The sequence below is a fragment of the Eublepharis macularius genome, chromosome 2 (assembly GCF_028583425.1).
Source record: "Eublepharis macularius isolate TG4126 chromosome 2, MPM_Emac_v1.0, whole genome shotgun sequence".
NCBI lineage: Eukaryota > Metazoa > Chordata > Lepidosauria > Squamata > Eublepharidae > Eublepharis > Eublepharis macularius.
In genome coordinates this window covers 133,288,383-133,303,019 of record NC_072791.1, presented here as the reverse complement: position 1 = coordinate 133,303,019, position 14,637 = coordinate 133,288,383, and the positions used below count along the sequence as shown (strand labels likewise).

General features: G+C 43.6%; 1 protein-coding gene across 1 annotated transcript in view; it reads right to left on the bottom strand.

Moving 5' to 3' along the window:
* Positions 1–13,722: 13,722 nt before the first annotated feature.
* Positions 13,723–14,637, bottom strand: part of TH (tyrosine hydroxylase) — a 35,701-nt gene continuing 34,786 nt past the window's right edge. The window contains exon 13 of the mRNA XM_054971852.1: positions 13,723–13,882. Within this exon, the coding sequence (XP_054827827.1) occupies positions 13,723–13,882 (160 nt within the window). The remainder of the gene's footprint in view (positions 13,883–14,637) is intronic.

Below are 14,637 nucleotides of genomic sequence, written 5' to 3'. Positions count from 1 at the left end.
GCAGCCTAATCTGCTAGATACAGCAACTGAAGTTTTTAAAATGATGGATATAATAAGCATCACCATTCCTTAGTGTTTAGGAATCCAGCTTTTGTTGGAGATGGACAGCTGCCACTTCATATGTTGGGAATTCTAAAAACAAATGATGATTTCCATTTCAGTAATAACAAGATAGAAATTATTGTTCTTTCATAGTTTCTTATTTTAAAAAAATCAGGATGATTTTCCTATCAATATCAATGTATCCAAAAGGGAAAAAATCTGTTCTATGCTAACCTCTAGCTGCAGCTGGTGAGCTCTGATGTAATCTATCTGACAGTGGGCTTTGTTGATGGTTGCCACGCCCACAGCCTCCTCTTCTGTGTACTTTGCAGCTGTTCTCTTCTTAAGGATTGTTGTGATCAAAATATGCCATGTTCTGCGTTACCTGTTGATATTTTAAAGTACGTAAGTGCTGGTTTTAAAATTTGTGTGAGATAAACTAAAAGACAATTAATACTTGATATTTATTAAAATGGTTTAATGTAGTTTTTATTCAAACATGATTTAGAGAACCATCCCCCTTGTTGCTATAATGTTCCTCCAAACACTACATAGCGGCTCATAATATAAAATTATGTCAGGCCATATTTTTGCAGAAGTCTTCCCCAAGTAAAGTTGTTCTCAAATGATTTGTTGAAGTCAATTTGCTTTTGTGTTTTTTCCTGCATATCTTATCAGCTAGTATATTATACAGATGCACATCTATATGTGTATTTCCATATTCATTGACATGCTCAGGTGTATGGTTGCCAGATCCCCTGTTCTCCCAGTGGAAGGTGGGGGCCCTGGCTCCTACCTGCTTTGGTGCCCGTCACACATGTGCAAAGCGCAGGGCCAGATCAAGGGGGGGCAGGGGGGTAGTCTGTCCCTGGCACCGCCAGGGAGGGGGTACCGGGAGCAGCTTCCAGCTGCCGGGAGCAGCCCCCCGCACTGCCTTTCACCTGCCCCGCAGCAAGCCAGCCTGTCCTGTGGGGCAGGCGAAAGGCAGTGCAGGGGGCTGCGAGGCCGCTCGCACCATTCACCTGCCCCGCAGGACAGGGGAGAATGGCACAGGTGGCCATGTTGCCTTTTGCCTGCCCTGCAGGTCAGGGGGCAACCAGCTGCCCCCTGTCCTGCATGGAGGCGAATGGCGCAGGCAACTTCCCAGCCCCGCATGCTGCCTCCACCACTCCTCCCTGCATAATGACGTCACCAAAACGACATCATCATGCAGCGACAGGAGCACGCATGCTCTGCACGTGCAAGGGGTCAGGCTAGGGTTGCCCTGGGCGCTGGCAACCCTAGATCCGGCCCTGGCAAAGTGTGCATATGTGTACTCCTGGGCCCATGTGATGATGTTACTTCTGGGAAGTGATGTCATTGGGCAGGCTGCAACCACCCCGGGAGCACTCCCACACTCTGCTGGGGGAGAGTGAATCAGGCCCAAACCAACCCAGATTGGGCCCAGATCGGGCTACTGCGGCATGTGGGAGTGCTCCCGTGCTCTGCAGCAGCCTGATCCAGGCTAATTTGGACCTGAATTGGCCCATTTCAGGCCTAAATCTGCCCGGATCAGGCCCAAATCAGCCTAGAATGGGCCACTGTGGAGCGTGGGGTGCTCCTGCACTCCATAGTGGCCCGATCTGGCCCAAATTGGCCCATTTTGGGACAGAATCAGCCAGAAACAAGCCACTGCAGAGCATAGGACTGCTCTCACACTCTACAGCAGCCCAATCCAGGCTAATTTGTGCCTGAATCAGCCCATCCTGGGCCCAAATCAGTTTGGAACAGGCCCAAGTCAGCCTGTTTTGGGCCTGATTTGGGCATGTGGGAGAACATCACACACACCCCGGAAGTGTGCCCTGGGAGGCTGCTGCCTCCCCTGCTGGCTAGGTAAGTGGGGGTGGGGGATAGAGGGTGGGAGTGGGGGATCCCCTGCCCCCGGCGGAGTAATGGAAACTCTACTCGGGTGCAAGGAGGACACTCTATAGGGATGGGATAAAATTCTGCTGCAGCTGGAATCTACAATCTAACAAATTCTTGGCAACCCCTGGTACACCCATGTTAAGTGCTTTAGTAGCCTGGTCTGTGTACTCTGTAGGCCAGGCCTAGCACCCTTTGACACAGTAGCCCTTTAAAAACTAAAGGACTGATACACGCCAGGGCATGACTCCTCTCTTTTCCTCCCTCCCTCCCTGCTTCTGCTGCCTTCAGAAAGCATTGTTTTTATTTCCTTTGTGAACTGAGAATTGGTGTGATTTCATTAAATTAGCAGAATTTTTTCCAGATACAACTTTCCTGAATAATAATAATATTCCCAATATTTAATAAAAATGATAGTCATGGCCTTCCTGACTTTCTGATACAGAATTAAAACAATATTTTTGAAGTGCATACTCCTAGAAGATAATTTTCATCCATGTTACTTACCAACTTTTGCCAACTTTTAAACTGATGCCTCTAGCTGTCCCTTTCATATCAGTTTAATCTGCAAGCAATATCAGGTGATATTTCATCCAATGAAACGTTTCAGCTGCCAATTTCCACTCATTAAACTTCTATTAAAGGGGCAGGATTTTCCCCTTGTTCAGTGGCAGTTAGTTCAATTGGTTATTAGTAGTGAGAACCAAGAGAGAGTGTAGTATAGAGATTTCCCTGTCAAAGTAGCACTGGAGAGACCCAGGTTCTGTGTGCCATTGATCCCACTATGTGACCATGGACCTGCTGCTCTCTCACTGGGCCAAACTACAAGTTACTTATATGATATGATGATCACCACAGGGTGATCACCACAGGGACTTGCGGCAAGACACCAACGGCAAGTTCCTAGTTGCAACTCAACCCAAAAGCACCACCGGGGGGGTAATTCTGATCACAACCACAGTACAGGGGAGGAAGGGCTTCTGCTATTTTCCTGACCTAAAATGCCCCGGGGGGGGGGGGCATGAGAAGTACTGCACATGGAGGCATTCGGTACATATGCAACCTTCCAATGGAGCAAACAATGCCTCCAGAGCTACTTTAGGTCAGGAAATAGTGCAAGGGGAAGGCAGGAGCCCCTCCTCCCCCCACATCATAGTCCCTATCTGAATCAGACCCTTTGACACTTCCAGATTAAGTTCCCGTAGGGAACTTGCAGGTGCCATAGTGCTGCAAGTCCCCATGGTGATCTCATGGTATATGTAATGTGTAGTTTGGACCTCAGCCTAACTTCACAGGGCTGTTGTGAGGAGAAAATGGAGGTAGGGAGAAGCATGTATGTTGCCCTGTACCTAATGGAGGCAAGGTAGGTTAAAACTATAATTAATAGCTTGAATTAATCAACAACAGAGAAATTTCCCATAAACAAGCACTGAAAACTTGTTCTTTAAATAGAGATTTTGTGAAGAAATGTATGTTTAGGTATTATTAAGATCTGAGTTCACAACAGCCTGAGGGGGGGAAATGCCCTGACCCTTCAATGAATGCTTAACAGGATGCTGTTTACCAGGTGGTATCATTTTCCACAATGCCATGAAAAATTTCACCTGCCCATTTCCGCACATTAAGCCTCTGTTTAAAAACATGACATTTTTCCGCAGGCTGTTCAAAATTCTGTCAAGATCACATATAGTGGCTTGAGAATGCACTTGGGACATAATATGTTGCATCTGTGACAACAAAACAAAGAAGTAGTATTTATTCCAGTTTAAGTACGTTGTAATAAAAGTGTTACTCTTGTGAAATATTTTTGAGGATGTTTTAACATATGTACATACATCTGTATGTTTTAAAATAGCCTTTTATTCAACTGTAAATAATCTGGAATAAATTCCGTCTGTGAATTGATTGAGTGTTTGCTCTAGGCCTCCAAGAGAGCAATCCTTCCTAAGCAGGTCTATTCCGTGGAGTTTATTTCCAGGAAAGTGTTCTTAGGTGGCACTGTAAGACTGAGCAATAAAATCTGGGCTCAGGAAATACAACTCATCTCGAGACGGATGATAATAACTCTACTTGTGTTTTTCCAATTGATCTCTAAAAGGATGTGCGGTTTTTGTAACCCTGAATATCAGGATATAAATGGACTGTGCTCAAGCTATCTATCTTTTGATGAGTCTTTGCCATTTCCTGTCTGATGATCTGTGCGGATGAGTACGGAAGGAAGAGAAATGTGCAGCGAACAATTGTATTAGTTCAACAAATGCATTATGTAACTGTCAGGGCTGGCTTTGGAGCTAATAGTTTTGTTTTTGTGGGTTTTATTTAAACGAAGACACATACAGACAAGCATACGGCATTAATGCTTTCACAGTTCTGCAGATTTCACATTGGTAAGGTGATAAGATACATCATTTTCCCATCTCCCTCCTATATTCCTTAAAGAGCAGGATTTTCAAATGCTTAATATTCAGTCTGTAGAAAAGTAGAGAATATTGCTTGAGAATTAAACTCAGGGCCAAGCTACACATGACGAATGACACTTGAACAGCAAGTGGATTGAGTGGAGGGCAAGTCAACAGGGAGAAATACACTTGCTGTTCAAGTGTCATTCGTCACTTGTAGCTTGGCCCACAGATTGGAGTTACCTAGAGCAATATGTATTTTGTCTGAATTATTTTACATCAGAGGATGGCTAAGTTTGAGTGTGAATGTGTGCAAAATACACAATAAGCACTATGTTGCTTGACCCTCAGGTAATACCAATTGTAATTGTTGAGGGAATACTTCCAGTCAATACTGGGGGGGTTCATTGACAACATGTGAATATCTTTGGTCAGAGTTTTATTCTCCTGTGCAGTTAGGGTTGCTGCCAGCTGATTTCTTTCCTCTCCATAGGCCAGACAGTGTGTGGGTATGTGTGTGTGTGAGAGAGAGAGAAGCAAGAATTTAAACTTGCCAGGTGTTTTTTTTCTTGAAAGCTGGTTTTGTTTAAGTATATGTGGTGGTAGAAAGTGCCGTCAAGTTGCAGCCAATTTATGGTGTCCCCATAAGGTTTTCAAGACAAAAGATGAGCAGAGGTGGTTTGCCACTGGCTGCCTTGTGTAGCGACCCATAACAGTCATTTCCCAAGTTGCTTTTGAAACTACCAGTTCCCCAACGCTATTAAATATAAAGGAAAAGATCTAAATTATAAATTCTATCACTACGTGTACTTAAGCGGCTATATGAACAGGCTGGGAAGTGGCAAAGTTATGTGGCTTATTTGCCGCAGTGGCTTTGCCTATCTTGTACCTACTCCTTTACCTGTGCAGCATCTTCATCCCATTCTAGAAAACAGAACCCAGTTGTAGATTCATGCCAACCAATCATTTCACTGCCAGTCAAAGGAGCAAGCAGGATGGTTTGCTATTGGTTCTGTTTTCATGAGAGTCCACCAAGTTCTATTCCTGCCTAATCCTTCCATTACCACCTTGGTGCCAGAATTTATGGCAGGAAATAATGATACTGATAGTGTACTGACATTGTAACTAGCTTGGATGGTAATTGATAAATAAATCATATGTTAGCCCCAAAAACCTAATTAAAGGATTCCACATTTCGGCCATTAGCAGAGTCTATCATTTAACAGTGGAAGTGTGATTATAGGTGGTTGCGAGCTGGTTCTGCTGGCTAGTGTATGTGCAGGAGAGAAAATAGCAAAGCATACACTTGTTTATATTTAGAAAGAACTCTTTTTTCCTTTCTTTTAGGAACTCCATACTCTGATAGGAAAGGAGGAGAGATAGATTCTATCTACCTGTCTAGTCTAAGGATGAGCATGGATGCTAAGACAAGTCCTGCATCCATGGTTTCAAGATGGAGGGAGAAGGAGACAGATGGTCCCTGTAATAAAACCAGGAGGAGAAGAGTGAGAAGAAGGATGTCTGCCCCTTCCTTTCACAGTGCTGCAGATTGGACCATCACTGGCCCACAATGTAACCACACCAACAGCCAGCTATGGTGCTGTGTATCCCTGAGCTTTGTCAGCATAGTAATAATAATAGCATTTGAGTAATAATAATATAGTGGCTGGCCAGCACCCTATCTGGTTCTGCACCACCACCACCCTTCAAGATTGCACTGTCACTGTTTAAATTAGAAAAGAGTCCAGTAGCACCTTTAAGACTAACCAACTTTACTGTAGCATAAGCTGTCGAGAATCACAGTTCTCTTTGTCAGATGCATCAGATGAAGAGAACTGTGATTCTCGAAAGCTTAAGCTACAGTAAAGTTAGTTAGTCTTAAAGGTGCTACCGGACTCTTTTCTATTTTGCTACTACAGACTAACACGGCTAACTCCTCTGGATCACTGTTTAAATTATTCGCTTTCCCAAGGCCATGTAGCAACAGCAATTCCAGTTTAAGTGGATTATTTAGAGCAGCATAGAGATATATGAGGATTCCAGCAGGCAGACCAGGCAGCCCAATAACTGATAGGTAGACTTTGATTGTGAATTTACCAAGTGCCTAGACAACAAGGTGTAAATCCTACAGATAAGCACTGTTAGTATTACCAGGATTACAGGCACAAAGCCCGAGGCAAGCTGGGGAGTAGTTCCATTGGAGACAGGCACACAAATCTCTAGAGGCTTAGCAGGGAGAAAAGTCAAGAATCTCTTCTCTCCTTGCACCACTACATAGAATTGTTTGAGCAACTTCTAACTGCTCTGTGATGGAAACAAAAGGAAGTGGAGAGGATGCGAGGGCATGCTTGTGATTCAGGCCTGTGACCCAGAATTTCACTTCTCTAGTTAGTAAATTTAGCTGTTCCTTTTTTGCCTCAAGTCATATGCACACGCTCACGCTCACATACATACACACATTCTACTCAACAGGGTTAGAAGCCAGAGTGGCACATGTGATTAAAATCATAAAAAGAGTTCATTTTCTCATTTAACAGTTTTATTTTTTGTTTGTTTGTTTGTTATTTCAAGGTACCTGTCACTTTGAAACATCATCAAGCAGCTGTCAACAAAACTGAAACAGTAACAATAATATCAATAATGAAATAAAAATTCAAACAAACCAGCAAGAAACAGTTTAAGAAAGTAGAAATCAATAGCTTTTAAAATAACAGATGAATAAGAATGTTTCATAGTCTATGGAACAAGCATACAAAAATTTCACTTCCTGATACCAGCACAAAATTTTAGGGCATAGTTGGATACCACTTTTGCTTTGAAAATCAGCAAAATCAATCAGAATGTAATCTTTCTGATAGTTTTCCATATATAGCACTCAAAAATTCTACTTTGAGGTCTCAGGAAGGATAACAGAGTTCTGTCATTTCTCTATGTTGCAACATATTTACATGACATAATTTCACATTTCTTTCTTACTTACTTGGCATTGAGCTACAACTGTTCCTCTAGAAATATTGCATCTATTTAATGCCCACACAGATAGACAGTGTGCTAATGCCCACACAGGTAGACAGTGTGCCAATTTTCATCTTAGATACTGTTTTTTGTAACATACATTTTAGAAAGCCCCATCTAATCTGAGGTGTATTTTTTAAAGTATTCTGTTACCCATCAAACGAGACTTTGCATCAATTAGTTCATGAGATATTTAAAAATAAAGAAAGTAATGTGGTGGTCATTTTGATGATGTCATCATAGATGACCTATTCATTTCTGAGAACATCTCCTAGCTGATTTTCAAAGTAAAAGTGCTATCCAACTATGCCTTAAAATTCCATGCTGGTATTAGGAAGTGAAATATTTTTACACTATTTGCTGTTTGTTCCCTGCTGTATTATTGCCCTTATCAATGCCAAGATGCGGGACTAGTGAGGTTCTCTCAGAAAGTTCTTTAAAGGGGGAGCCACCACTGAGAAGTCACTATTATTATTAACAACAACAACATTCAATTTATATATCGCCCTTCTGGACAACTTAATGCCCACTCAAAGCGGTTTACAATGTATGTCATTATTATCCCCATAACAAAACACCCTGTGAGGTGGGTGAGGCTGAGAGAGCTCCTAGAAGCTGTGACTGACCCAAGGTCACCCAGCTGGCTTTAAGTGGAGGAGTGGGGAATCAAACCCGGCTCGTAGCCAACTAGCAATTGTACCCGTAGAATTTGCAAACGAGCCTCCAGTGTTCAATCCAACTTTTCTGGATCCAGGCCATTTACGAATTAAATCTAGTGGCTCTTATACCATTTTTAGTTTGAGGTACTTTCAACGCCTTGTTAAATGAGCAGGAATCCCTCGTTAGTGGTTTTTTAGGACTATATCTTTTCAGACTGCAGGTAGAAGATTGCATGCTTGAACTCTTCACTATCTAAAAAAAATTAATCTCCTGTCCTGACACATCCAAAATTAGATTGTCAAAGTTAAAAGCAATATATCATTACGCCTGACGTGTGTGTTGGGGGGGGGGGGGAGCGAACATTCAAACATTCAACTTGCACCTGGAGCTTGAAGAGGGACAGTCAAGAAAACAGTTTTGCCATTGACTATCATGAGTGTATGACATAGCTGTTAATTCAATCTGATGATGATCCTTGAAGGGAGATTCTTTTGCAGAACTTCTCCAGAATATCTTTAAAGCCCCATCCCATCACAATGTACTCAACCTCTGCCCATATAAAGAATGCAGAAGAATTAAAAGTGTTCTCTCTCTCTTACTCTCTCATAGTTGTCAATGTGCTCTGCTGAAATAATGCTAGAGTTGAAGACAAAAATACATTTTAAAATGTCATCAAGTTTTATGTCTAATTTGGCAACAGGCACACAAAAGGCATTGCCCACTGGATCATAAAGTGTTTCACAATACAGGATATGTCTGTTGTTTCCTCTGCATCTTCCTGTCCTCAGTAGGACTCCTGTTCTTGTTCACATACCAGGCATGTGAACTTTTTTTTTTTAGTTTATCCATGTGAAAAATGGGATTTCATCAAAAGGTTGCCTAGATGTACAGGAAGCTGTGAAAGATCATATAGCTGCTGACTGAGGCGAGTCAGTTCAAGGCTACCATCTGTGGAGAGTCCTCTTCATTCTCATCAATTTCTGAGCTAAAGTTTGATGCTGCTTGTTAGTGTGTAATGAGGGGTCTAACCCATAGCCTTTAATATTCTTCCCATTGTTTTCTCAATCCCAGAACTAGGCAGAAGAGTTCACTGAAACTAAGAGCGGGACCACAAGTGACGCCTGACACAGGTTGGACACTTGTCAGCTTCCCTCAAGTTTTGATGGGAAATGTAGGCAGCTTGGCGGAATGTTGGACAAGTGACAGTTGAAAACTCCATTGGACAGCAGTCAGAGAGTCAAGCTGCAAGACCAGGATGCCTACATTTCCCATCAAAACTAGAGGGAAGCTGACTAGTGTCCAACCTGTGTCAGGCGTCACTTGTGGTCCCGCTCTAAGGCAGCCTCAGAGAAGAAGAAAAAAAATGTGGACAAGAGGAGAAGGACTGGAGTAAGTTTCTAAGGAGGCAAGCAGATGTCCACCTGACATTCCTTGGTGTGCAGCGTCCCTCAGGGGGAAATGCCATTTAACATCTATATGCACCCCCTCGCCCAGGTAGTCCACAATTTTGGGCTAGGATGTCACCAGTATGCGGATGACACCCAGCTCTATCTGTTGATGGATGACCAGTCTGACTGTGCTCTGGATTCCTTGGCCAAGGGTCTTGAGGCTGTGATGGTATGGTTACGTCAGACTCGCCTGAAATTGAATCCCCTGACGATGGAGGTTCAGTGTCTGGGTCGTGGAGCAATGGGGTTGGGGACCTGGCTCCCAGCCCTCAGCGGGGTACAACTGAAGCCTTCGTTGATGGTGAGAAGTCTGGGTGTGACTTTGGATACCACACTATCAAAGGAGGCCCAGGTCCCAATTGTTGCCAGGTCTTCCTTTTTTCACGTTCGACAGGCCAGGAAACTGGCACCCTATCTCTCATCTCAGGATCTGGCCACAGTAATCCATTCAATGGTCACGTCCAGGCTAGATTACTGCAACTCACTCTACACGGGCTGCCCTTGGGCCTGACCCGGAAGCTGCAGCTGGTCCAGAATGCAGCGGCATGCATCCTTACTGGAACGCCAATCCAAGCACATGTCCATTCTGTGCTGTGCCAGCTGCACTGGCTTCCAGTGGATTTCCGGATCCGGTTCAAGGTGTTAACTTTGGTGTTTAAAGCCCTCCGGCACACCTGCAGGACTGCCTCTCCCATTACGTCCCTTGCAGGGCACTACTCCTGGTAGTCCCCGGCCCAAGGGACATCTGGCTGGCCTCCACTAGGGCCAGGGCTTTTTCTGCCCTGGCTCCAGCCTACTGGAACACTCTCCCACTGGAGATCCAGGCCATGCAGGACCTATTACAGTTCCGCAGGGCCTGAAAAATGGAAATGTTCCACCAGGCCTTTGGTTGAGAACCAGTGGGTGTCCCCCCTTATCCTATCTAAGATTGCTACCTCTTCTATGACTGCCCTTGGCTATGCGTTTTACCCACAGCTATGACCTATGCAGGTCTTTTATTAGTATCCAAAGTAGCCTATGTATAATGGCGCTGGAGTATTTTAATATAAGTTTTTTAATCTGTTTTTAAAGTTGACGATTAATTTATTGTGTTTTAATGATGATGTGAGCTGCCCTGAGCCCATTCGTGGGGAGGGCAGGATATAAGTCAAATAAAATAAATAAACGAATAATAAATGCATGTTTAGGGAAGTCTGTGACAGCTCAGGGGCATGTCTGCAGCCCTTGGTCTCTCTGAATGTGAGGTGGGGAGGTTGATCTTAAACTGTAACAGCAGTCTTAAATTACATGGATGTTACAGAAAAAGCAGAGTATAAGTGCAATAGATCAATAATTAGCCACGTCTGGAATCAGAGCATTTAAACAAAAATATCATGAAGCCAAACCCCTATGCTAGACCAGTAATATAGTTTTATTATGAATAATTCCAGTATTTCAGCAGCAGCGTAACTTAAAAAGGAGAAATCAACATCATCATTATGCCAGCAAGACAGACAGGTCCACCCACACAACAGCAGCAGCAACAGCGGCAGGATCCATCCTTGGGCCTTTAGTGCATACAGACATTATGACTATACCCAAGCTGTACAGAAAAGGAGGCTTTGCATCTCTTTCCTCAGCTGTCCTCTTGGTCTTGTTCTAGAACTCAAAACATTTGCACTAGTAACCTGTAAACTAGTAGCTCTCCTGGATATTTTGAAACAAACTGCTTCAACAACATTCCCACATGGTCCCAATACTCATCATCATTCCAGCCTTCTAGTAAATGGCAGTAAGTTAGAGTGTGGTATCCAAGGGATATCAGAGTTGTTCAGATGTCCCATCACTGTAGCAATAATATAGTAGTGATTTTCCATCATGCATGCTCTCTTCCACCTACACAAGTATTTCTAACTGTAAAGCTGAAAGCTCAGAGAATTCCCCAGTAAAGAGAAGATGCTAGAAGGCAGGCTAATTTTGTACCTCTGTCCATTTCACTCTGACCAGATGGTAATGCTTCTGGAGATGTGCATGAAATCAGTGATGATCGCAAGCCAAAAAAATTAAGTACATTTTTAGGGTGTTGAGAAAAAGGTGATATCAGAATACTTCCATTTCCAAATAGACTTATTTTCTCCCAGTTTGATGTTGCCAGAACCACAGAACAACTGTGGCAACTGAACATATGAGAAGTACCTTCATAAGCCTCAGACTGTTGAAGTCAGTGAAAAAAATCACCACTTCCTTGGCTGAACTAGAGATTCTCATATTTAATAATAAGAACGTGCATCACCATCTTGAGAATTTCACCTGCTCTTCCTGATTATATGCTTAAGCACTAATGTTGTTATTCAAATAAGAAGGGATAAGAGGACTGTAGCGTTAAAACTACTTTTCTGATATATTAGATCTTATTCCACAAGTAATTCTTTCTTTTCCTGCTTGAATTTATGCTTCAGAGCTTGAATTTCTAGATTTAAGTTGGTCCCCATGTAGAACAATATCAGTAGGTCCTTTGTTCCTAAGGTGAACCCTGCACAAAGTGAAAGTGTGCCCTCACAGACGACTCTGAGATATACATTTACTTTTTGTGAAGCCCAGCCTAAGCATAGGTACAGTACACTGGCTAGACTGGGCCAAGCCCTGCCTCCATTTTTTACCTGAAGGGAAAATCATTGCAGGAGTCTATGGTGGAATGCTGAGGTCTGCACCTCACTTAAGAAACTTGGTTAGAAGGAATTTTGCGATTACAGGGAATTTATAAAGGAACGTTTAGTCTTTCTGTGAAGTTACTCTTGTCATGCTGCAGAATTAGAAGGCCATGACTAAGCACATTCATCAGGGGATAGCCCCACTGAATTCACCAGGACTTACTTCTGAGTAATCATGCTAAGGATTGTACTGTGCATTATTTCCCAAGCAGCTCAGGAGGTTGAATCAGTGGTAGAGTATCAGCTTTATAAAAATGACCCAGTGTAATGTAAAGGTCAGAGTGCTGGGCTAGGACCTGGAAGACTAGATGAGCCAGGTTGTCCACTATGGCAGGCAACCTCCTGCCCCTGCACTCCAGGATTCTGCTGCTGCTTGATGGAGCAGTAGGAACAAAACTAGGGAGGGGGAGTGGACAGGAGTTGGACAATACCATGGTGTTACTTCTGGTTGCGTTTCCAGAATTATTGTCACTGCATCACAGAATAATCTAAGAGTTTCACAAATCTCTATGGTAAAAAGCATGGTGTCATGTGACACCAGTTTCCAGCATTCCTACCCCCTGAAGACCCAGGCTGAAATCTGCACCCAACCATGAAGATCACTGGGTGACTTGGAGTTGCTAGACTGTGTCTGACAACCAGAGGGAACTTGAGGAGGCACATAGGGGGGTCCATGGTACAAGCACATCATGATGTCACTTCTGGGAAAATCTGTAAGTAATGTCATGTCACTCTGGATGATTCTTAGAGCTACATGATGTCACATGTGGGTTTTCCCAGAAGTTATTCCAGTGTCTATGATGTCAGCATTTTTCCCACTCTGCTGGTGCTCGGAGCTGATATAGGCAGTGAAGGTTGCTGGGAGGAGGCCTGGCAATCCTGGAGTGACTTTAGGCCAGTCATTCTCTCAGCCTAAACCTATGTTACAGGGCTGATACAAGGATAACAAGGGGAAATAGAACTCTATATTTCACCCTGAGTTCCTTGAAAAGATGGGTTGGATAAAATCTGATAATAGGAGGTCTCAGGTTCAATACCTGGCATTTCCAGTTAAAGAATATCAGATAGCAGTTGCTAGGGAAGATTTTTCACTGCCTAAAACTATGGAGGGTCCCTGCTAGTCACCAGATAATACTTAACAATGGCTTGACAGTGTAAGGCAGCTTCAGATCTTCACAAAAAATATAGAAGGCTAGAGAACACCAGACTTTTTTCCAGCTAAGATGCATAGTCCACTTATTTATTATCCTAACATGACACTGCTTTGGCCAGAGCCACATCACCTTGAAGCTAGTAGGAAAGACCCTCAAAGTTAGAAGAAAAGATCCTCAGGGGACTCTAGACTAGACTCCTAAGCCTCCCTTCCTGTCTTCAACAGCTTTTCACAAAATAAATCTCCCCACTCTATAAACAGATTGTTGGATACTATGGCAATGGGCAACAACACAAAAAGAAATCATACAGAAGATACTGGGCCAAATGGCACAGTGGCAAGAAGCCATTGTGGGAAGCCATTGCAGGAGTAGGCATTAGCTTGGAGGAGGAAGGGTCATCCACATGTTCACGTTAACTAATAATATTCAGTGCATCAATTAGCAAGTGGAGCTCATCGCGGACATTCTCCAGAGAGTGGTGGATTTTCTGTGGGTTGTCCAGGAGCTCGATGCTGAACGTGTACGGGTCATACTTCACAGAAAATGGACGCTTGATACGTGCTGCATAGGCCCTGCAAGAGAATGCAGAAAATCAAAGGTGAAGGTGAAGAAAATAAATTAGTGAAGGTACACTGGAAGTACAATTTAGGGAGACAAGTACTAACAGGAGAACATGCACTGTTTCTTCATTTCCATCACGGTCTAAATGGGACAGGTGACGTTTCAGCACTTGCAGAGAGAGCAGATTGGGAGGAAAGCTGCTATCAGCCACACTGATAGCAGCTGATAGCAGCTGATGTGCTTTTGTTTGTTCTTCCTGTATCAGGTATACATCTTGGGCATGGCCAGGTATATGAGGCCTCGGACATGAGGAGCTGAAGGGCTCTTGGCCTGTGGTGTGCATCCTGCTGTGGCCTTGAACAACTGGTTAATTGAATTCTAAACAGTCCCCGTCTTGCTTGTATTTTTAAATTGTACTTCTTTTATTGTATGTGATTGTGTTTATAAAGCTGCTTTTGGATGTATCAGGGAGAAAACCAGCCAATAAATATAATAACAAACATTGTAAAATTTCCACTCTGAACCAACCCTAGACTAGGGATCCCATTCCCCTGGTGGGGGATTCCCCACTCCCACATTTGCCCCCTGCCACTGCTTACCTGGCTGGTGGGGGTGGGGGTGAATGGGCCTCTTGGGCACACTGCCAAGGTCAGTGTGATGACATCACATTGACATCGTGTTGCCCCAAGAGCACTCCTGGGCTTCGCAGTGAGCTGATTTGTGCCCTAAATGGGCTGCCCGTTTGGGGCTCAAATCTGCCCACTGC